Here is a 22,304-nt window from a genome sequence, read left to right as displayed (position 1 = left end):
CCCCTCCCCCAAGGCAGGCCCTAACAGTGTACAAGCAGCTCCCACCCCCCCCCCAGACGCAGGCCCCAAAGGTGTACAAGCAGGCCCCTACAGTATACAAGCAGCTCACAACCACCCCCCCAAAGGCAGGCCCCAACCCCCTCCAGATGCAAGCCCGAAAGGTTAAAACCAGCTCCAACCCCCCAACCCCCCCCCCCCCGCCCCGCGCAGACGCAGGCCCCAAAGGTGTACAAGCAGTTCCCAACCCCTCCAAGGCAGGCCCCAAAAGTGTACAGGCAGGCCCCTACAGTGTAGAAACGCTCCAACCCCCCCCGCTTCCACCTCGAGGGAGGCCCTCCCCCCCCAGTATACACGAAGCTCCCAACCCCCTCTCAGAGGAATGCCTAAAAAAGTATACAAGCAGCTCCTAACACCCCCCCACGCCCCCCCAAAAGAGGCAGTCCCCAAAGGTGTACAAGCAGGCCCTCAAATCCCTTAGGTGTACAAGCAGGCCCTTCAAATCCCTTAGCCCCTGCGCCAGCTTTATTGGCGAGCAGCGAGGCTGGGGGGGGAGGGGGGCAAGACAGCCTTAAATAAAATACAAATATAAAAACTGTTATAAATGGCTGTTATAAATCCAAATAGGATTACAATCAAAGTTTACAATTTATTAAACGAATAGAGGCAAGCAAGCAGCGCTGGGTGCGCCGGGAGTCTCTGCTCCCCCAGGACGCACACCTGTTACGTAAGGCGGCTGGTTTTGATGCTCCCAGGCTAATACATATTCATTACTACTTCGAGAAGAGGCAGGGTTATTAGAATTGGTTTCCGGAATCCGAAACCCCTCCCAGGGGCGCCTGCCTACCAGTCTCTGGTGGTCTCTCGGGGCTTGCTCGGGCTGAATGCTGGTTGTCTTCCTCTCAGGCTTTTGTCCTTCAATTGTCCTTCAGCTCCCCCTTCCTCCTCGTTTGGGAGCCTCTGCGCCGGATTTCAGAAACTCTAGCAACATCCCCTGCAGTAGTCAGCACTTTTCCCTAAAAACCCCTTTGTTCTCTTATCACCTAGACCCGGGCCTCGATGGTAACCCTTCAAATCCCTTAGTGACACGAATTGCTGGACCATTCCTTACAAAAGGAAGGATAAAATATGTAGAGGAGCAATGGCACACGCGAAAGCCCAGCGCCGCGGGCAGAGGCAGCGAAGGTTGACGGCAGAACAGTGCTCGGTTTGAACACGGAGAGGGAAAGCGAGGGGAAGGTGGCCGAAGCCGGCCGCAGTCTCTGAGCTCTCCTCCTCCTGATTGTTTTCTCTCAAAGCCATTTCTGTCTGTGTGCGGGCACCCGGAGCCGGCAGAAGTCCCCGTGAAGTCCTTCGGCAGGACGGAGGGCTGCGTGGGCTCCAGTGAGAGAGGGAGTTAGGAGAATCTTATCAAGTAGAGATAGAGCGCTGACGGCGTTAAACTAGGATGCTACTTAGCGTCTTTGCTAACTATGGTGCATTGTGCCAATTAACTAAAGCAAGAAGCCTTGGGCCCCTTACCAAGGTCAGTCTCCTAATAAGAGAGTGAGCCTGTCTTAAGAAACTGGGAGAAACTGGTCCTGCAGATGGACAAGAGCCAAGGAGCAACTGAGTCTGTGCAAAGACAAGAGGTCAACTAGCGGTGACGAGGAAGAGTCATCAATCTTCATGCCCACGACCTCCCGTGCTGCCCAGCGCTGAATAAACATACCTACTTTACAATCTCACTGATTGTGGAGTCCCTTTTCCACAAGTCACTAGCAGCGGTTTCTTCCGCAGAGGTTTTCCCAGAGCCGCTTCAAAGCTTCCCTCGCGGAGCTGGGGCGTCGCAGGGGGTCGTCAAAGCACGCACACACACACACACACACACACACACACACACACACACACACACAGGCGTTGTTGTCCAAACAGAAAGTATTTACAACAAATTCGACAAGCGGTTTTCCTCTGCCAGCAGCAAATGCCTGAGGGCCCCTACAGCTTCACAAATCATAGCACAAAGAGCCTAAAGTTCCTCTAAAATTTAGGGAAATGATTCAAAATAGATCTGCTAGGGGAAAACGATCACTGGCGGCAGGGTACACAATACACGCGAGTCTCAGCTCTCCTCCGCAGGGTCAGTGCCCACGCCCAAGTGCGACGCTGATGGCACCCGAACATTTGCTGTAGCAGGCAGCAGAGCCAGCAGCTCAGGGGAGCAATTTTAAAAACCAGGAGGCACTTAAACCAACCCTTAATTGACCCAGTTACTGCAGGAGAGTCCCGACTACTCGCCCTGGAGTCCTACTGTCACCAGCAAAAAGCACCAACCAAAGCTTGGGGGAACTTTGGTACAGCACAAGAGAAGGGAGTGGGGGTAGCGTAGCCGTATCGCAGAGCTGCTGCTTTTCACACCATTTTATCATCCCTGATAATTGAAAGTAAGGCCGGGTGGGCTGACCCCACCACCACCACTCCTGGCAGCATGTTTGGTCCACAACGCTAGAATAATTATTTTGCTCCCTCCCGCCCTTACAGCTTCATCATCTGAAAAGATTACAGTCAAAACAATGGCATACACAAATAAAAGTCAAGAGTTGACATAGTAACTCCGGGATTTGGGTATCAACTGTCCGAGAAATCAGAACACCCAGGCTTCACAATGTGCCCAACATCGAGCTGTGCCAAAGGGGGGCGGAAGGAAGAAGCTTTCCGTTTAAGCCTTCAGAGCATCGCTCCATCACTACGTCAATTCACAGCCACCACAGCGTGCCGATGGACATCTTTCTGTGACAAAAGAAACAAGTGTTTTGTCCTCTTGATATCAAAGGTAGCCACCTATAGTTACGGAACCATGCACAAGACCTTAACTCTGACCAGCAGGAAAACTTAGGACAACTGAGTGCAGATCCTGCCAATTTCTACCAGTTCCAACTGTGCTTTAAGTCTCATTGCAAAGCCTCAGTTAGAAAAAGGATCACCTCAGGGTATCCAACAAGAAGAAGAGTTGTTTTTTTTTTTTTTTTTTTTTAATATACCATAGGACTATGCAGTTCAATCATCAATCATCTTGGAAAGCTCAAGGAGGAGGTCATCCTCATCCTTCCCTGGGTCCAAGTCGAGCTCGGTTTCCAGTATGCCGTCTGAGAGTTCCCAAAGTAGCATCTCTAAATCCTCGTCTACAGATATGGGCGCGTTGCCTGTGGAACTCAGCCGGCGTGTCCTTGCTTCTTCTAGCTGGGAAGAAGCTGAAGTCGAGCTTGAGAACTCCATTGGCTCCACGGATTCTGCCTGGCTTCCAAGATGTGCTTCAGGTCTTGGCAGAGCAAGGAAGAGAACAATCAGTATATGCCATTTCTTAACGGGAAATCCCTTTTCTGCAAACCGGCTCTTAAAACCGTAGCCAACCCCTCCTGCACTTCAATCTTACCCAGGGATTGTTATTCAATTAACCCAGGGCTACATTTAGAGCCCAATATATTAGCAGGTACATTTTTCAGTTTGGGGGTTTCTCTGTGAAGCCAGAGCACCCGGAGTCTAGCAAAGATGGGAAACCAACATGGCCTCCCGGAAGCCCAGTGTCCGAGAACTACATCTCCCGGCATGCTCTGGGAAAACAATATGGACTCCCGGAAACCCGGTGGCCAAGAACTAAATTTCCCAGCACTCCCCAGAAAATTGAGCCTCGCACCTTGCCGTAGGACGCCATTTTTTGCTCTGTTACATTACCGGTTTCGTGTTTATGGAGGGTTTTCCCGCCGTTTTGGGGGGTTTCCCCTCAATTTCGGGTTTTCAGCTCTCCATTTCAGAGTTCTTCCCCGCAATTTTGGGGTTCCTTCCCCTAATTTGGTGCCTCGCCCCCCCCCCACTTTTGGGGTTCCCCCTCCATTTTGGGGATTCCCCCCAATTCCAAGCCCCCCACAATTTTGGAGGCCCCCACCATCCTTTCTTGGCCTGCCACCCTAATATTAAGGTTCTTTCCCCCAATGTTGGGGTTCTCACCACATGTTTGAGGTTCCTTCCCTTAATTTGGGGCTTAGCTCCCCGGGATCTGGGGCTTTAACCCCAATTTTGGGGGTCCCCCCCAAGTTTGGGGATTCCTCCCCAGGTCTGGGGGGGGTCCACATTCAATTCTGGAATTTCACACTTCCATTTAAGTCTTCTTCCCCCCAATTTGGGGGTTCACCCACCCAATTTTGGGGGTTCCTCCCCTAATTTGGGGGGACCCGACCAATTTTGGGGGTCCCCCCCAATTGTAGAGTCCCCCACCCTCCTTTTTTGGGTTCCCCCCTAATATTAAAGAGTTCTTCCGCCCAATTTTGGGGGACCCCACAATTTGGCCGTTCCTTCCCCTAACTTTGGGCTTCAACCCTTCGATTTTGGGGGGGGCTCCCCCCCTCTTATTTTGGCCTTCCGCCCTAATATTAGGCCTAACCCCTAAGAACCTTGACCCCTAAGCCTATGGCAACCACGGATCTAACCCTAACCCCTACCCCAACAAACCCTAGAAACCCTAACCCTAAAAACCCTTGCAGCCCTAACCCGATAAAATTTACCACACTAAACCCCTGAAGACTGTTCTGGGGGGTCCACATTCAAGTCTGGAATTTCACACTTCCATTTAAGTCTTCTTCACCCCCAATATGGGGTTTCGCCCACCCAATTTTGGGGGTTCCTCCCCTAATTGGGGGGGACACAACCAATTTTGGGGGGGACACAACCAATTTTGGGGGGGACACAACCAATTTTAGAGTCCCCCACCCTCCTTTTTTGGGTTTCCCCCAATATTAAGAGCTCTTCCGCTCAATTTTGGGGGACCCCACAATTTTGACGTTCCTTCCCCTAACTTGGGGCTTCAACCCTTCAATTTTGGGGGGGGCTCCCACCCTCTTATTTTGGCCTTCCGCCCTAATATTAGGCCTAACCCCTAAGAACCTTGACCCCTAACGCTATGGCAACCACGGATCTAACCCTAACCCCTACCCCAACAAACCCTAGAAACCCTAACCCTAAAAACCCTTACAGCCCTAACCCGATAAAATTTACCACACTAAACCCCTGAAGACTGTTCTGGGGGGTCCACATTCAATTCTGGAATTTCACACTTCCATTTAAGTGTTCTGCCCCCCCAATATGGGGGTTCGCCCACCCAATTTTGGGGGTTCCTCCCCTAATTGGGGGGGACACAACCAATTTTGGGGGGGACACAACCAATTTGGGGGGGGACACAACCAATTTGGGGGGGTCCCCCCAATTTTAGAGTCCCCCACCCTCCTTTTTTGGGTTTCCCCCAATATTAAGAGCTCTTCCGCCCAATTTTGGGGGACCCCACAATTTTGACGTTTCTTCCCCTAAATTGGGGCTTCGACCCTTCAATTTTGGGGGGGGCTCCCCCCTTAGTTTGGCCTTCCACCCTAATATTGGGCCTTACCCCTAAGAACCCTGACCCCTAACACTACGGCTCCCACGGATCTAACCCTAACCCCTACCCCAAAAAACCCTAGAAACCCTAACCCTAAAAACCCTTACAGTCCTAACCCGATAAAATTTACCACACTAGACCTACGCCTAAAAGCCCTAACCCTAAAAATTAAGACCCTCTAAACCCTAACCCAAAACGTAAAGATTCTCAAAGCCCTAACGCTGGAGACCCTAACCTTAAAAAAAAAAAAAAAAAGACCTTAAAACCCTAACCCTAAATACCTGACCATAACTAAAACCCTAAGACCCTAACCCTAAAAACCCTATCAACACTAAAACCACAAAATACTTTAAAACCTTAACACACTAACCCCCAAACCCTAACCCTTATAACTCCAACCCTAACAACCTTAAAATCCTAACCCTAAACCCTGGAAACCCTAACCCTGAAACCCAACCCTAGTGCCTTAGCCCTGAAACCTTAAAACCCTAACACCTTATTAGAAACACTCTGTAACCAATACCATAGGCTCAGGCAAGTATCTCAGTGAGGTAGCATTTTTATTCACGATTGCAATGGCAGGCGTCCCACAAGCCACCTACTAGTTCCATAACACAGTTTATATAATTTTTTTTTTCCTCTCGGTGACCAGGACCCTCCCCAGTTTCCCCATTGACTGGGTAATCCATGTTCACAATCTATCCAGTGCTTCACAGAAAATACACAGCTGCTGGCCTGTTACTAGTCAATTTTATTTTTTTCTTGACTGTTTTCCTCTTTGAGGTGGTAATGTTTCTTACACCGTGATTTCCACCCAATTGCTCTAAGGATTCTGGTTGTCTGCATTTTACAAGGTTGTCTGTTAAGCTTTCTTATCACTGCAAGCATATATCAATACCACCTTCCTTCCCTCTAAACGATGTAACTCTGTGCAAAAACATTTTTATTCCCACAACCTTGATCCCCTTACCCTAAAATCCTTATTCTCTTTAACCCTAACAACTCTAACCACAACCCTAACCCTTCATATCAACCCCCCGACGCTAATGACACTGACTAATGATCCAAACCCCAAACCCCAGGCAACCAATAAAGAAACAGACACAAAGCTGAAAACTACAAAAAAGGCAAAACCCTGGATACAGACCCCAAATCACAAACACGCTACCAAAATGCTACAGAAAAGCCCCAGACGCAGGCCCCAAGCACTACAGCTAGGCCCCAGAAGCTCTAGACACATCCCAAAGCCAAAATGCGATCCCCAAACACTACAGAAAAGCCCCCAAACACCAGACACAGGCTGCAGAAGTCTACAAGCAGGCCCCAGCCACACCCGGATGCAGACCCCAACTGTCCACAAGCAGCTCCCAACCCACACCCCCATGAACTGGACCCCCCACCACCACCACCCAGATGCATGCCCCAGGCCCCAGGCCTCAGCCCCAGCCCCCACACCCCAGACTCAGGCCCCAAAGGTGTACAACCAGCTCCCAACTGCCCCCCTCAAAGGGAGGCCCCAAAGCCTGCCAGAGGACCCTAGAGCGTACAAGCAGCTCCCAACCCCCCCGGCACAGGCCCCAACCCCCCCCCCCAGACACAGGCTCCAAAGGTGTACAAGCAACTCCCCATCCTCCCCAGAGGCACGCCCCAAAGGTGTACAAACAGCCCCAACCCCCCAAGACCCAGACCCCTACAGCGTAGAAGCAGCTCCCAACCCCATGCCCCCAAGGCACATGCCCCAACCCCTCCCCCAAGGCAGGCCCTAACAGTGTACAAGCAGCTCCCACCCCCCCGCAGACGCAGGCCCCAAAGGTGTACAAGCAGGCCCCTACAGTATACAAGCAGCTCACAACCACCCCCCCAAAGGCAGGCCCCAACCCCCTCCAGATGCAAGCCCGAAAGGTTAAAACCAGCTCCAACCCCCCAACCCCCCCCCGCCCCGCGCAGACGCAGGCCCCAAAGGTGTACAAGCAGTTCCCAACCCCTCCAAGGCAGGCCCCAAAAGTGTACAGGCAGGCCCCTACAGTGTAGAAACGCTCCAACCCCCCCCGCTTCCACCTCGAGGGAGGCCCTCCCCCCCCAGTATACACGAAGCTCCCAACCCCCTCTCAGAGGAATGCCTAAAAAAGTATACAAGCAGCTCCTAACACCCCCCCACGCCCCCCCAAAAGAGGCAGTCCCCAAAGGTGTACAAGCAGGCCCTTCAAATCCCTTAGCCCCTGCGCCAGCTTTATTGGCGAGCAGCGAGGCTGGGGGGGGAGGGGGGCAAGACAGCCTTAAATAAAATACAAATATAAAAAGTGTTATAAATGGCTGTTATAAATCCAAATAGGATTACAATCAAAGTTTACAATTTATTAAACGAATAGAGGCAAGCAAGCAGCGCTGGGTGCGCCGGGAGTCTCTGCTCCCCCAGGACGCACGCCTGTTACGTAAGGCGGCTGGTTTTGATGCTCCCAGGCTAATACATATTCATTACTACTTCGAGAAGAGGCAGGGTTATTAGAATTGGTTTCCGGAATCCAAAACCCCTCCCAGGGGCGCCTGCGTACCAGTCTCTGGTGGTCTCTCGGGGCTTGCTCGGGCTGAATGCTGGTTGTCTTCCTCTCAGGCTTTTGTCCTTCAATTGTCCTTCAGCTCCCCCTTCCTCCTCGTTTGGGAGCCTCTGCGCCGGATTTCAGAAACTCTAGCAACATCCCCTGCAGTAGTCAGCACTTTTCCCTAAAAACCCCTTTGTTCTCTTATCACCTAGACCCGGGCCTCGATGGTAACCCTTCAAATCCCTTAGTGACACAAATTGCTGGACCATTCCTTACAAAAGGAAGGATAAAATATGTAGAGGAGCAATGGCACACGCGAAAGCCCAGCGCCGCGGGCAGAGGCAGCGAAGGTTGACGGCAGAACAGTGCTCGGTTTGAACACGGAGAGGGAAAGCGAGGGGAAGGTGGCCAAAGCCGGCCGCAGTCTCTGAGCTCTCCTCCTCCTGATTGTTTTCTCTCAAAGCCATTTCTGTCTGTGTGCGGGCACCCAGAGCCGGCAGAAGTCCCCGTGAAGTCCTTCGGCAGGACGGAGGGCTGCGTGGGCTCCAGTGAGAGAGGGAGTTAGGAGAATCTTATCAAGTAGAGATAGAGCGCTGACGGCGTTAAACTAGGATGCTACTTAGCGTCTTTGCTAACTATGGTGCATTGTGCCAATTAACTAAAGCAAGAAGCCTTGGGCCCCTTACCAAGGTCAGTCTCCTAATAAGAGAGTGAGCCTGTCTTAAGAAACTGGGAGAAACTGGTCCTGCAGATGGACAAGAGCCAAGGAGCAACTGAGTCTGTGCAAAGACAAGAGGTCAACTAGCGGTGACGAGGAAGAGTCATCAATCTTCATGCCCACGACCTCCCGTGCTGCCCAGCGCTGAATAAACATACCTACTTTACAATCTCACTGATTGTGGAGTCCCTTTTCTGCAAGTCACTAGCAGCGGTTTCTTCCGCAGAGGTTTTCCCAGAGCCGCTTCAAAGCTTCCCTCGCGGAGCTGGGGCGTCGCAGGGGGTCGTCAAAGCACGCACACACACACACACACACAGGCGTTGTTGTCCAAACAGAAAGTATTTACAACAAATTCGACAAGCGGTTTTCCTCTGCCAGCAGCAAATGCCTGAGGGCCCCTACAGCTTCACAAATCATAGCACAAAGAGCCTAAAGTTCCTCTAAAATTTAGGGAAATGATTCAAAATAGATCTGCTAGGGGAAAACGATCACTGGCGGCAGGGTACACAATACACGCGAGTCTCAGCTCTCCTCCGCAGGGCCAGTGCCCACGCCCAAGTGCGACGCTGATGGCACCCGAACATTTGCTGTAGCAGACAGCAGAGCCAGCAGCTCAGGGGAGCTATTTTAATAACCAGGAGGCACTTAAACCAACCCTTAATTGACCCAGTTACTGCAGGAGAGTCCCGACTACTCGCCCTGGAGTCCTACTGTCACCAGCAAAAAGCACCAACCAAAGCTTGGGGGAACTTTGGTACAGCACAAGAGAAGGGAGTGGGGGTAGCGTAGCCGTATCGCAGAGCTGCTGCTTTTCACACCATTTTATCATCCCTGATAATTGAAAGTAAGGCCGGGTGGGCTGACCCCACCACCACCACTCCTGGCAGCATGTTTGGTCCACAACGCTAGAATAATTATTTTGCTCCCTCCCGCCCTTACAGCTTCATCATCTGAAAAGATTACAGTCAAAACAATGGCATACACAAATAAAAGTCAAGAGTTGACGTAGTAACTCCGGGATTTGGGTATCAACTGTTCGAGAAATCAGAACACCCAGGCTTCACAATGTGCCCAACATCGAGCTGTGCCAAGGGGGGGCGGAAGGAAGAAGCTTTCCGTTTAAGCCTTCAGAGCATCGCTCCATCACTACGTCAATTCACAGCCACCACAGCGTGCCGATGGACATCTTTCTGTGCCAAAAGAAGCAAGTGTTTTGTCCTCTTGATATCAAAGGTAGCCACCTCTACTTACGGAACCATGCACAAGACCTTAACTCTGACCAGCAGGAAAACTTAGGACAACTGAGTGCAGATCCTGCCAATTTCTACCAGTTCCAACTGTGCTTTAAGTCTCATTGCAAAGCCTCAGTTAGAAAAAGGATCACCTCAGGGTATCCAACAAGAAGAAGAGTTGTTTTCTTTTTTTTTTTTTTTTTTTTAATATACCATAGGACTATGCAGTTCAATCATCAATCATCTTGGAAAGCTCAAGGAGGAGGTCATCCTCATCCTTCCCTGGGTCCAAGTCGAGCTCGGCTTCCAGTATGCCGTCTGAGAGTTCCCAAAGTAGCATCTCTAAATCCTCGTCTACAGATACGGGCGCGTTGCCTGTGGAACTCAGCCGGCGTGTCCTTGCTTCTTCTAGCTGGGAAGAAGCTGAAGTCGAGCTTGAGAACTCCATTGGCTCCACGGATTCTGCCTGGCTTCCAAGATGTGCTTCAGGTCTTGGCAGAGCAAGGAAGAGAACAATCAGTATATGCCATTTCTTAACGGGAAATCCCTTTTCTGCAAACCGGCTCTTAAAACCGTAGCCAACCCCTCCTGCACTTCAATCTTACCCAGGGATTGTTATTCAATTAACCCAGGGCTACATTTAGAGCCCAATATATTAGCAGGTACATTTTTCAGTTTGGGGGTTTCTCTGTGAAGCCAGAGCACCCGGAGTCTAGCAAAGATGGGAAACCAACATGGCCTCCCGGAAGCCCAGTGTCCGAGAACTACATCTCCCGGCATGCTCTGGGAAAACAATATGGACTCCCGGAAACCCAGTGGCCAAGAACTAAATTTCCCAGCACTCCCCAGAAAATTGAGCCTCGCACCTGGCCGTAGGACGTCATTTTTTGCTCTGTTACATTACCGGTTTCGTGTTTATGGAGGGTTTTCCCGCCGTTTTGGGGGGTTTCCCCTCAATTTCGGGTTTTCAGCTCTCCATTTCAGAGTTCTTCCCCGCAATTTTGGGGTTCCTTCCCCTAATTTGGTGCTTCGGCCCCCCCCCCCCACTTTTGGGGTTCCCCCTCCATTATGGGGATTCCCCCCAATTCCAAGCCCCCCACAATTTTGGAGGCCCCCACCATCCTTTCTTGGCCTGCCACCCTAATATTAAGGTTCTTTCCCCCAATGTTGGGGTTCTCACCACATGTTTGAGGTTCCTTCCCTTAATTTGGAGCTTAGCTCCCCGGGATCTAGGGTTTTAACCCCAATTTTGGGGGTCCCCCCCCAAGTTTGGGGATTCCTCCCCAGGTCTGGGGGGGGTCCACATTCAATTCTGGAATTTCACACTTCCATTTAAGTCTTCTTCCCCCCAATTTGGGGGTTCACCCACCCAATTTTGGGGGTTCCTCCCCTAATTTGGGGGGACCCGACCAATTTTGGGGGTCCCCCCCAATTGTAGAGTCCCCCACCCTCCTTTTTTGGGTTCCCCCCTAATATTAAAGAGTTCTTCCGCCCAATTTTGGGGGACCCCACAATTTGGCCGTTCCTTCCCCTAACTTTGGGCTTCAACCCTTCGATTTTGGGGGGGGCTCCCCCCCTCTTATTTTGGCCTTCCGCCCTAATATTAGGCCTAACCCCTAAGAACCTTGACCCCTAACGCTATGGCAACCACGGATCTAACCCTAACCCCTACCCCAACAAACCCTAGAAACCCTAACCCTAAAAACCCTTGCAGCCCTAACCCGATAAAATTTACCACACTAAACCCCTGAAGACTGTTCTGGGGGGTCCACATTCAAGTCTGGAATTTCACACTTCCATTTAAGTGTTCTTCCCCCCCAATATGGGGGTTCGCCCACCCAATTTTGGGGGTTCCTCCCCTAATTGGGGGGGACACAACCAATTTTAGAGTCCCCCACCCTCCTTTTTTGGGTTTCCCCCAATATTAAGAGCTCTTCCGCTCAATTTTGGGGGACCCCACAATTTTGACGTTCCTTCCCCTAACTTTGGGCTTCAACCCTTCAATTTTGGGTGGGCTCCTCCCCTCTTATTTTGGCCTTCCGCCCTAATATTAGGCCTAACCCCTAAGAACCTTGACCCCTAAGCCTATGGCAACCACGGATCTAACCCTAACCCCTACCCCAACAAACCCTAGAAACCCTAACCCTAAAAACCCTTACAGCCCTAACCCGATAAAATTTACCACACTAAACCCCTGAAGACTGTTCTGGGGGGTCCACATCCAATTCTGGAATTTCACACTTCCATTTAAGTCTTCTTCCCCCCAATTTGGGGGTTCGCCCACCCAATTTTGGGGGTTCCTCCCCTAATTTGGGGGGGACACAACCGATTTTAGAGTCCCCCACCCTCCTTTTTTGGGTTCCCCCCTAATATTAAAAGTTCTTCCGCCCAATTTTGGGGGACCCCACAATTTTGACGTTCCTTCCCCTAACTTGGGGCTTCAACCCTTCAATTTTGGGGGGGGCTCCCACCCTCTTATTTTGGCCTTCCGCCCTAATATTAGGCCTAACCCCTAAGAACCTTGACCCCTAACGCTATGGCAACCACGGATCTAACCCTAACCCCTACCCCAACAAACCCTAGAAACCCTAACCCTAAAAACCCTTACAGTCCTAACCCGATAAAATTTACCACACTAGACCTACGCCTAAAAGCCCTAACCCTAAAAATTAAGACCCTCTAAACCCTAACCCAAAACGTAAAGATTCTCAAAGCCCTAACGCTGGAGACCCTAACCTTAAAAAAAAAAAAAAAAAAGACCTTAAAACCCTAACCCTAAATACCTGACCATAACTAAAACCCTAAGACCCTAACCCTAAAAACCCTATCAACACTAAAACCACAAAATACTTTAAAACCTTAACACACTAACCCCCAAACCCTAACCCTTATAACTCCAACCCTAACAACCTTAAAATCCTAACCCTAAACCCTGGAAACCCTAACCCTGAAACCCAACCCTAGTGCCTTAGCCCTGAAACCTTAAAACCCTAACACCTTATTAGAAACACTCTGTAACCAATACCATAGGCTCAGGCAAGTATCTCAGTGAGGTAGCATTTTTATTCACGATTGCAATGGCAGGCGTCCCACAAGCCACCTACTAGTTCCATAACACAGTTTATATATTTTTTTTTTTCCTCTCGGTGACCAGGACCCTCCCCAGTTTCCCCATTGACTGGGTAATCCATGTTCACAATCTATCCAGTGCTTCACAGAAAATACACAGCTGCTGGCCTGTTACTAGTCAATTTTATTTTTTTCTTGACTGTTTTCCTCTTTGAGGTGGTAATGTTTCTTACACCGTGATTTCCACCCAATTGCTCTAAGGATTCTGGTTGTCTGCATTTTACAAGGTTGTCTGTTAAGCTTTCTTATCACTGCAAGCATATATCAATACCACCTTCCTTCCCTCTAAACGATGTAACTCTGTGCAAAAACATTTTTATTCCCACAACCTTGATCCCCTTACCCTAAAATCCTTATTCTCTTTAACCCTAACAACTCTAACCACAACCCTAACCCTTCATATCAACCCCCCGACGCTAATGACACTGACTAATGATCCAAACCCCAAACCCCAGGCAACCAACAAAGAAACAGACACAAAGCTGAAAACTACAAAAAAGGCAAAACCCTGGATACAGACCCCAAATCACAAACACGCTACCAAAATGCTACAGAAAAGCCCCAGACGCAGGCCCCAAGCACTACAGCTAGGCCCCAGAAGCTCTAGACACATCCCAAAGCCAAAATGCGATCCCCAAACACTACAGAAAAGCCCCCAAACACCAGACACAGGCTGAAGAAGTCTACAAGCGGGCCCCAGCCACACCCGGATGCAGACCCCAACTGTCCACAAGCAGCTCCCAACCCACCCCCCCCATGTACTGGACCCCCCCCCACCACCACCCAGATGCATGCCCCAGGCCCCAGGCCTCAGCCCCAGCCCCCACACCCCAGACTCAGGCCCCAAAGGTGTACAACCAGCTCCCAACTGCCCCCCTCAAAGGGAGGCCCCAAAGCCTGCCAAAGGACCCTAGAGCGTACAAGCAGCTCCCAACCCCCCCGGCACAGGCCCCAACCCCCCCCCCAGACACAGGCCCCAAAGGTGTACAAGCAACTCCCCATCCTCCCCAGAGGCACGCCCCAAAGGTGTACAAACAGCCCCAACCCCCCAAGACCCAGACCCCTACAGCGTAGAAGCAGCTCCCAACCCCATGCCCCCAAGGCACATGCCCAACCCCTCCCCCAAGGCAGGCCCTAACAGTGTACAAGCAGCTCCCACCCCCCCCCAGACGCAGGCCCCAAAGGTGTACAAGCAGGCCCCTACAGTATACAAGCAGCTCACAACCACCCCCCCAAAGGCAGGCCCCAACCCCCTCCAGATGCAAGCCCGAAAGGTTAAAACCAGCTCCAACCCCCCAACCCCCCCCGCCCCGCGCAGACGCAGGCCCCAAAGGTGTACAAGCAGTTCCCAACCCCTCCAAGGCAGGCCCCAAAGGTGTACAGGCAGGCCCCTACAGTGTAGAAACGCTCCAACCCCCCCCGGCTTCCACCTCGAGGGAGGCCCTCCCCCCCCAGTATACACGAAGCTCCCAACCCCCTCTCAGAGGAATGCCTAAAAAAGTATACAAGCAGCTCCTAACACCCCCCCCCCCCCCCCCCCCCAAAAAGAGGCAGTCCCCAAAGGTGTACAAGCAGGCCCTCAAATCCCTTAGGTGTACAAGCAGGCCCTTCAAATCCCTTAGCCCCTGCGCCAGCTTTATTGGCGAGCAGCGAGGCTGGGGGGGGAGGGGGGCAAGACAGCCTTAAATAAAATACAAATATAAAAAGTGTTATAAATGGCTGTTATAAATCCAAATAGGATTACAATCAAAGTTTACAATTTATTAAACGAATAGAGGCAAGCAAGCAGCGCTGGGTGCGCCGGGAGTCTCTGCTCCCCCAGGACGCACGCCTGTTACGTAAGGCGGCTGGTTTTGATGCTCCCAGGCTAATACATATTCATTACTACTTCGAGAAGAGGCAGGGTTATTAGAATTGGTTTCCGGAATCCGAAACCCCTCCCAGGGGCGCCTGCCTACCAGTCTCTGGTGGTCTCTCGGGGCTTGCTCGGGCTGAATGCTGGTTGTCTTCCTCTCAGGCTTTTGTCCTTCAATTGTCCTTCAGCTCCCCCTTCCTCCTCGTTTGGGAGCCTCTGCGCCGGATTTCAGAAACTCTAGCAACATCCCCTGCAGTAGTCAGCACTTTTCCCTAAAAACCCCTTTGTTCTCTTATCACCTAGACCCGGGCCTCGATGGTAACCCTTCAAATCCCTTAGTGACACGAATTGCTGGACCATTCCTTACAAAAGGAAGGATAAAATATGTAGAGGAGCAATGGCACACGCGAAAGCCCAGCGCCGCGGGCAGAGGCAGCGAAGGTTGACGGCAGAACAGTGCTCGGTTTGAACACGGAGAGGGAAAGCGAGGGGAAGGTGGCTGAAGCCGGCCGCAGTCTCTGAGCTCTCCTCCTCATGATTGTTTTCTCTCAAAGCCATTTCTGTCTGTGTGCGGGCACCCGGAGCCGGCAGAAGTCCCCGTGAAGTCCTTCGGCAGGACGGAGGGCTGCGTGGGCTCCAGTGAGAGAGGGAGTTAGGAGAATCTTATCAAGTAGAGATAGAGCGCTGACAGCGTTAAACTAGGATGCTACTTAGCGTCTTTGCTAACTATGGTGCATTGTGCCAATTAACTAAAGCAAGAAGCCTTGGGCCCCTTACCAAGGTCAGTCTCCTAATAAGAGAGTGAGCCTGTCTTAAGAAACTGGGAGAAACTGGTCCTGCAGATGGACAAGAGCCAAGGAGCAACTGAGTCTGTGCAAAGACAAGAGGTCAACTAGCGGTGACGAGGAAGAGTCATCAATCTTCATGCCCACGACCTCCCGTGCTGCCCAGCGCTGAATAAACATACCTACTTTACAATCTCACTGATTGTGGAGTCCCTTTTCCGCAAGTCACTAGCAGCGGTTTCTTCCGCAGAGGTTTTCCCAGAGCCGCTTCAAAGCTTCCCTCGCGGAGCTGGGGCGTCGCAGGGGGTCGTCAAAGCACGCACACACACACACACACACACACACACACACACACACACACACACAGGCGTTGTTGTCCAAACAGAAAGTATTTACAACAAATTCGACAAGCGGTTTTCCTCTGCCAGCAGCAAATGCCTGAGGGCCCCTACAGCTTCACAAATCATAGCACAAAGAGCCTAAAGTTCCTCTAAAATTTAGGGAAATGATTCAAAATAGATCTGCTAGGGGAAAACGATCACTGGTGGCAGGGTACACAGTACACGCGAGTCTCAGCTCTCCTCCGCAGGGTCAGTGCCCACGCCCAAGTGCGACGCTGATGGCACCCGAACATTTGCTGTAGCAGGCAGCAGAGCCAGCAGCTCAGGGGAGCAATTTTAAAAACCAGGAGGCACTTAAACCAACCCTTAATTGACCCAGTTACTGCAGGAGAGTCCCGACTACTCGCCCTGGAGTCCTACTGTCACCAGCAAAAAGCACCAACCAAAGCTTGGGGGAACTTTGGTACAGCACAAGAGAAGGGAGTGGGGGTAGCGTAGCCGTATCGCAGAGCTGCTGCTTTTCACACCATTTTATCATCCCTGATAATTGAAAGTAAGGCCGGGTGGGCTGACCCCACCACCACCACTCCTGGCAGCATGTTTGGTCCACAACGCTAGAATAATTATTTTGCTCCCTCCCGCCCCTACAGCTTCATCATCTGAAAAGATTACAGTCAAAACAATGGCATACACAAATAAAAGTCAAGAGTTGACATAGTAACTCCGGGATTTGGGTATCAACTGTCCGAGAAATCAGAACACCCAGGCTTCACAATGTGCCCAACATCGAGCTGTGCCAAGGGGGGGCGGAAGGAAGAAGCTTTCCGTTTAAGCCTTCAGAGCATCGCTCCATCACTATGTCAATTCACAGCCACCACAGCGTGCCGATGGACATCTTTCTGTGCCAAAAGAAACAAGTGCTTTGTCCTCTTGATATCAAAGGTAGCCACCTATAGTTACGGAACCATGCACAAGACCTTAACTCTGACCAGCAGGAAAACTTAGGACAACTGAGTGCAGATCCTGCCAATTTCTACCAGTTCCAACTGTGCTTTAAGTCTCATTGCAAAGCCTCAGTTAGAAAAAGGATCACCTCAGGGTATCCAACAAGAAGAAGAGTTGTTTTCTTTTTTTTCTTTTTTTTTTTTTTTTTTTTTTTTAATATACCATAGGACTATGCAGTTCAATCATCAATCATCTTGGAAAGCTCAAGGAGGAGGTCATCCTCATCCTTCCCTGGGTCCAAGTCGAGCTCGGCTTCCAGTATGCCGTCTGAGAGTTCCCAAAGTAGCATCTCTAAATCCTCGTCTACAGATAAGGGCGTGTTGCCTGTGGAACTCAGCCGGCGTGTCCTTGCTTCTTCTAGCTGGGAAGAAGCTGAAGTCGAGCTTGAGAACTCCATTGGCTCCACGGATTCTGCCTGGCTTCCAAGATGTGCTTCAGGTCTTGGCAGAGCAAGGAAGAGAACAATCAGTATATGCCATTTCTTAACGGGAAATCCCTTTTCTGCAAACCGGCTCTTAAAACCGTAGCCAACCCCTCCTGCACTTCAATCTTACCCAGGGATTGTTATTCAATTAATCCAGGGCTACATTTAGAGCCCAATATATTAGCAGGTACATTTTTCAGTTCGGGGGTTTCTCTGTGAAGCCAGAGCACCCGGAGTCTAGCAGAGATGGTTCAATTTTTGTAGCAAGAGGCACTTTGCCACCTTGCTTAATTTTCCTGTAAAAATGTTAAGAAGTCTCCATCTGCAAATATCTGTTTACTAAGTTAGTCATTTTTCCCACGGCACACTCAGCAGAGTTTGCTCCCCACTACTTGAAGCTGATCTGCAGCCATCACTTCCCTCTGCTCTCCCTGCACTCTTGTCACCTTGTATGTTTGTTCGGGTGGCATTCTTGAGGACCAAAAGGCAGAGGACACTACTCATCATTTATCACCTCACGAGGAAGTAGAAGAACTTCACCTCATCCTCATTTAGGTATTCAGACAGAGCAAGAAGTCACTGGAAAGCTGTACTGACTTGCAGCATTTAAAGAAAGTAAGTCTAATTAAGCATTCCTGCTAGCTGCTAGAAAGTCATTTCACGTGACTTATTTATCTTATAAGATAAATAAGTGACTTATCCTCTGATGGATTTGGGCTTTAATTATCTCAGAACCCTCCTTTTTTCCCCACCTGTGACAGAACTTATGTTTCACTGGGGATATACACCGATTGAGAAAAAGAACAAGTTGTGGTCATCACCTGTTTTGGGGATTTTCTTCAAGTCTGGTGGCTGGGACGTGCTCCAGCGTGGCTGGAACAGCCTAGAAAGCAGCAAAACAGTGTTTAGGACTCATGGGTAAAAGATTCCTTACTAGCTTTTTCCTCCATGCTGCTTCTCCTCTGGCATTGCGGAGCCTTAGCCAAAATACAAAACCAAGGTGCTCCTGAAGAAAGTTAATATTCACTTGGAGGTTACTAATGATCTTGTGTCTTTTAAGAACACAGCATTAATGGACAAAATCCTCCACACCAGAGAAATCACAGAATCACAGAGGACTAAGTAAATAGTGCCATTAATCTAATAAATATGGAAGGGTACTACAAGAATTCTGTAGGCAGCTACTGGATTTAAAAGGAAACAGAAGGCCTGTAGAACATTTGAGTTTTCCATCTTTTCTCCTAGAGGAGGGTATAAATTTTACAAGGGATCCATTTCTGCATTAGCCCCTGTCCTTACCATAGCTGCTTTTTTGGCTGGAGGTCCCATTGTGTCAGCATCGGAGGCAGTCCGTGGTTTCACAGCTGCTACAGCAGAGGGAAAACTGCCAGGTGCCTTACGTTTCAGTGCCTTCTTCTTGGGGGAAGCGACTTTCCCATCCCAAGGCTTCGCAAACATGTTAAAGTTGGCTAGAGTAAAAGGAAGAGAGAACTGATACAGTCTTGCTCTGCCTCATGAAAAATCCACGTTCTCTTCCTCATTTCCACGGCCCTTCTACACAGTTAACTGTATTTGGCCAGCAGAATTACACTGCCATTGCCTGGATTCTCAGCAATATCTTCCACATAGTAAACTCCGTCTACCAACAATCCATACAAAGGAACAAAGAAAGTGAATGGCTACAGTAAATCATAATCCAGGACGAGGGAAACTCAGACACAGAGCGATCCCAAGTGCAAGCAATACTCTAAGACGTTGTATGAAGTCTAGTAAGATTCACAAATGTTGACAGCTTTTGTATTTAAAGTCTTGCTCCCTCTAGGAAAGGAAAAGCAGCAGGTATAGTAAGACAAGAGAGTGTATGCAACTGTTGTACCAGCTTCCTCTCCCCTGCAGTGATGTCCCACAAAATTTATTAAGTTGTTCTACAAAATCCAAATTTGTAGAGTCATATTCTAGTCTCCCATTCCTGACCTAACGTCTGGCTGGCAGGAGAAGAAACGAAAGAAAGCTGGGTACTTGTTTTCTTTGTGTGTTTATTTCCTCGTGTCCCGTGAGACAGAGAGAAAGGCTACAATGTGCAGTGCATGCAGCCTTTAAGCCCTCCTTATCTCCCTCACACAATCTCATTTTACAAAGTTGATATAATGTTAACAACGAGGCCTTTGATCCTCTGTCATTTTTGACAGAAACTGGCCCCCCACATTAAGATGCTGATGCATGCTTTACAAACACATACACGTGTCAAGCTAAGCAACACATGCCAAAGAGGAAGGTGAACTTGAACTCAACACAGGGAGGACTTCATACCATAAACAGATGGCAGAAAAAAACAGAATACCAAAATTAGACTAAAAAGCCCCTCAATGTGTTAATTTTCTAGTGGGAAATACAGAATACCATCACGTAATTAACGAAAACAGACATGGTTGCACATTCTGGCCCTTCTTTGCCTTTGAACTTTGTAGCCTTAAACTCTTTTATCCTCCGCATTGAAGGAAAAAGCAAAGCAGATCCTGAGCAAATGGAACTTGCTCAATATGGGAAGCACCTCACCGGGGCAGGTATTAAAGCATCTTATTACCTGATAGCTTTGTGTTCCATAACGATTTCTGCCCGGCTGGGGCAGGTCCAGGTTGTGCTGGGGGAGCTGGCACATTTCCTCCACTCTGCTGCATCCGCAGAGCTTTCTCGCGCTTTATTTCTTCCAGGGTTTTAACACGCACTTCTCCTTCTGGCTTGGCTTTACCTGCCGGCTCCTTCGACTGCACTTTGCTGGGCCCGGAAAGAGTGAGCACACTCTGCTTCTTGGGCTCACCCTCAATTTTTTCCCCTGCGCTGGGATCTTTGGTTTTACCATGCCATTCAGCCTGGGCTTTGGCTTGACTTTCTCGAAGAGCTCTCTCACGATGGATTTCCTCCAGTGTTTTCACATGGATCTCTCCCTTTGGCTTAGCAGCCTTCCCTGTCATCATCAAGAAATGAGAAGCACCAGCATTTAAAGAGAGTCCAACAATAGTTTAAGTCTCCAAAATTTGTCACAGTACTAAGGAAAACTAAGCCTGAGCGTTCCCAATAACCCATCTTAGGACAATAGCCTAACATTCTCCTCCTCCTCTGAGCCACTTGTTGTATTTTGAAGACCAGCCCTATCCAGAGAGAGTTGCTACACAGAAATGCTAGTTTACTTGATTACTTTTTCAGACTGCATTTCAAATTCCTGCTCCCGGCAGTGGCTCTATTCTAATTGTATATGATGGTTCACAGAAGCAGCTTAAAACCTTGACAAGGCACAAGCGGAAAATAAACACACACCTAGAGCCAGATTTCTGATAGTGGCTGTCAGAAGAGCTTCAGCACTCGAGCAAGAGGAACCAGTTCTTTGTTTTCATTTGAATTCCTTTTTAGGGCTGTATGAAAACGGTCTAAGTTCACGGAAAGGAAGAAGGAGAAAGTATATTTAATAGCCAGTTGTTACCTTTCGCAGTACTAGTCCGTTGAGAAGGTAATCCTAGTCTCTCCTTCACAGACTTGGGAACTTGAACTGCAAAACAGAAAAAGACCAAATTAGGGAGGCTGCATAAACGTCAACTTTGTGTTCACATTCGAAAACAAGGCAGGAAAGGTAACTTTGAATCCCGGTGATTAAGACCTCAGCCAACATGCAAAAAGAAACATCGCAGGAAAAGGACAAACAGAGAGCCTAAATACAAAACCCGTGAATCACATCCAGATGCCTGTTTAGTAGCTGTACCTCTCTTTGGTGCTTTGTCAGCATTTCCCGGAACCTCCACCTTCTTCCCCAGCCTTTCAGCAAGGCTGCGCTTCACCGGAAGGGCGCTTACATCAGCTTCAGACAGAGAAAACAAGGAATATTTTAAGAACATTTCTTTGCAGGAAGATTTGAGAACAGTCAACCACAAGCTTCTATTTTTCAAGCATATTTTCATAAAATTGCCTTTCAGCTGCTAAATGGTTTTTTTGCCATTTCTGCAGTCAACACAGATCTCCACTGCAACGCATTTTCCTCTCACACGTCAAAAATACTCTTCGATGCAGTCATATAGAGAAGGCGGCACCTAAATAACAGCTCATAAAAAGTTCTTACCCACGGAGGCTTTCCGTTTTCCTTGTTTCTCAGCAAGATCTAGTCGAACCACAGGTTCCTCCCCTAAAACAAAAGTAAAATTTTTCTATTTCATAGAGACCAGTAGCCAATAGAAATAGTATACTGTTAGCCCATGTCCAAAAAAACCCAGCAAGACACTGTTTTGACAGCTAAACCACACAAACTCATATTACAACTATAATTAACTTAGAAAAAGTATCCATAGTCTCAGTGTTTGCCTCAAATTCCAGCTGAATGTAGTCGAGAATGAATCTGAGTCTGCTTGACAGCTATACTTTGTGCAGAACAGAGCTGCATAAGCAAGCAGAATATTATTAGGTACAAATGCTGAGAAATATTCCTTTCTAAGGTGAATGTCTATGAGTAAAAGTACTTCTTCACTTCTTTCCCTTTCAAAGGAATTTGCACAACTCTAAACAATATAATTTATACACAGACTCCTATCGCACTACTGTCCACACGTGCCACTGTCAGCCTCTTTAAAGCTTCAGAAATTGCTTCTTACATAGCACTGTCCTCTAGAGCTCTTTCTTCTCGTTACTCTCCTGTTTTTCAGTTATCCCCCTATTTGCATACTGACACATTTTTTTCTTTCTCCTGCTACTGCACTTAACCTGAGCACCAAAGCTTTCCAGTACAACCAGGGACTTTCAGCATAAAAGCATGTTTTGAACAGAAGGCGGCAGCACCAGGAGGCTAACAGGGGTGAATTGCCTTCCTTCTTGCTTAACCTTCCAGTTTAGGA

At 49.2% G+C, this 22,304-nt stretch overlaps 1 protein-coding gene across 7 annotated transcripts; it reads right to left on the bottom strand.

Moving 5' to 3' along the window:
- Window positions 1-446: 446 nt before the first annotated feature.
- On the bottom strand, window positions 447-20,777 carry LOC310890852 (zinc finger CCCH domain-containing protein 11A-like). Of its 7 annotated transcripts, none has more exons than XM_083853166.1 (6): window positions 20,015-20,777; window positions 18,730-18,899; window positions 18,252-18,313; window positions 17,169-17,446; window positions 10,105-10,382; window positions 585-3,295 (listed from the first exon to the last, which is right to left on the bottom strand). In XM_083853166.1, exons 1-4 carry the CDS (start codon window positions 20,403-20,405, stop codon window positions 17,185-17,187), a joined length of 885 nt encoding a protein of 294 aa, XP_083709292.1. In that variant the 5' UTR covers window positions 20,406-20,777; the 3' UTR covers window positions 585-3,295; window positions 10,105-10,382; window positions 17,169-17,184. The 7 variants fall into 7 exon arrangements, 4 of the variants coding, with proteins under 4 accessions (XP_083709292.1, XP_083709291.1, XP_083709290.1 ...); XM_083853165.1 differs by lacking the exon at window positions 585-3,295 and adding an exon at window positions 9,669-9,845; XM_083853164.1 differs by lacking the exon at window positions 585-3,295 and adding an exon at window positions 9,670-9,849.
- Window positions 20,778-22,304: the final 1,527 nt, after the last annotated feature.

Source organism: Anser anser (assembly GCF_964211835.1).
Source record: "Anser anser genome assembly, contig: HAP1_SCAFFOLD_154, whole genome shotgun sequence".
In the NCBI taxonomy this organism is placed as follows: Eukaryota; Metazoa; Chordata; class Aves; order Anseriformes; family Anatidae; genus Anser; species Anser anser.
The sequence above is the reverse complement of the archived record's forward strand: the minus strand, read 5'-3'. Positions and strand labels throughout refer to the sequence as shown.

Excerpts from the sequence above, each read along its gene's own strand:
- LOC310890852 (XM_083853166.1), bottom strand. The coding sequence starts at position 20,405 with ATGATGACAGGGAAGGCTGCTAAGCCAAAGGGAGAGATCCATGTGAAA. Across the intron at positions 18,900-20,014 it reads ATGGAACACAAAGCTATCAG|CCAACTTTAACATGTTTGCG; the intron begins GTAATAAGATGC and ends CTTTTACTCTAG. Across the intron at positions 17,447-18,251 it reads GAAGAAAATCCCCAAAACAG|ACCTGAAGCACATCTTGGAA; the intron begins GTGATGACCACA and ends TGCTCTGCCAAG.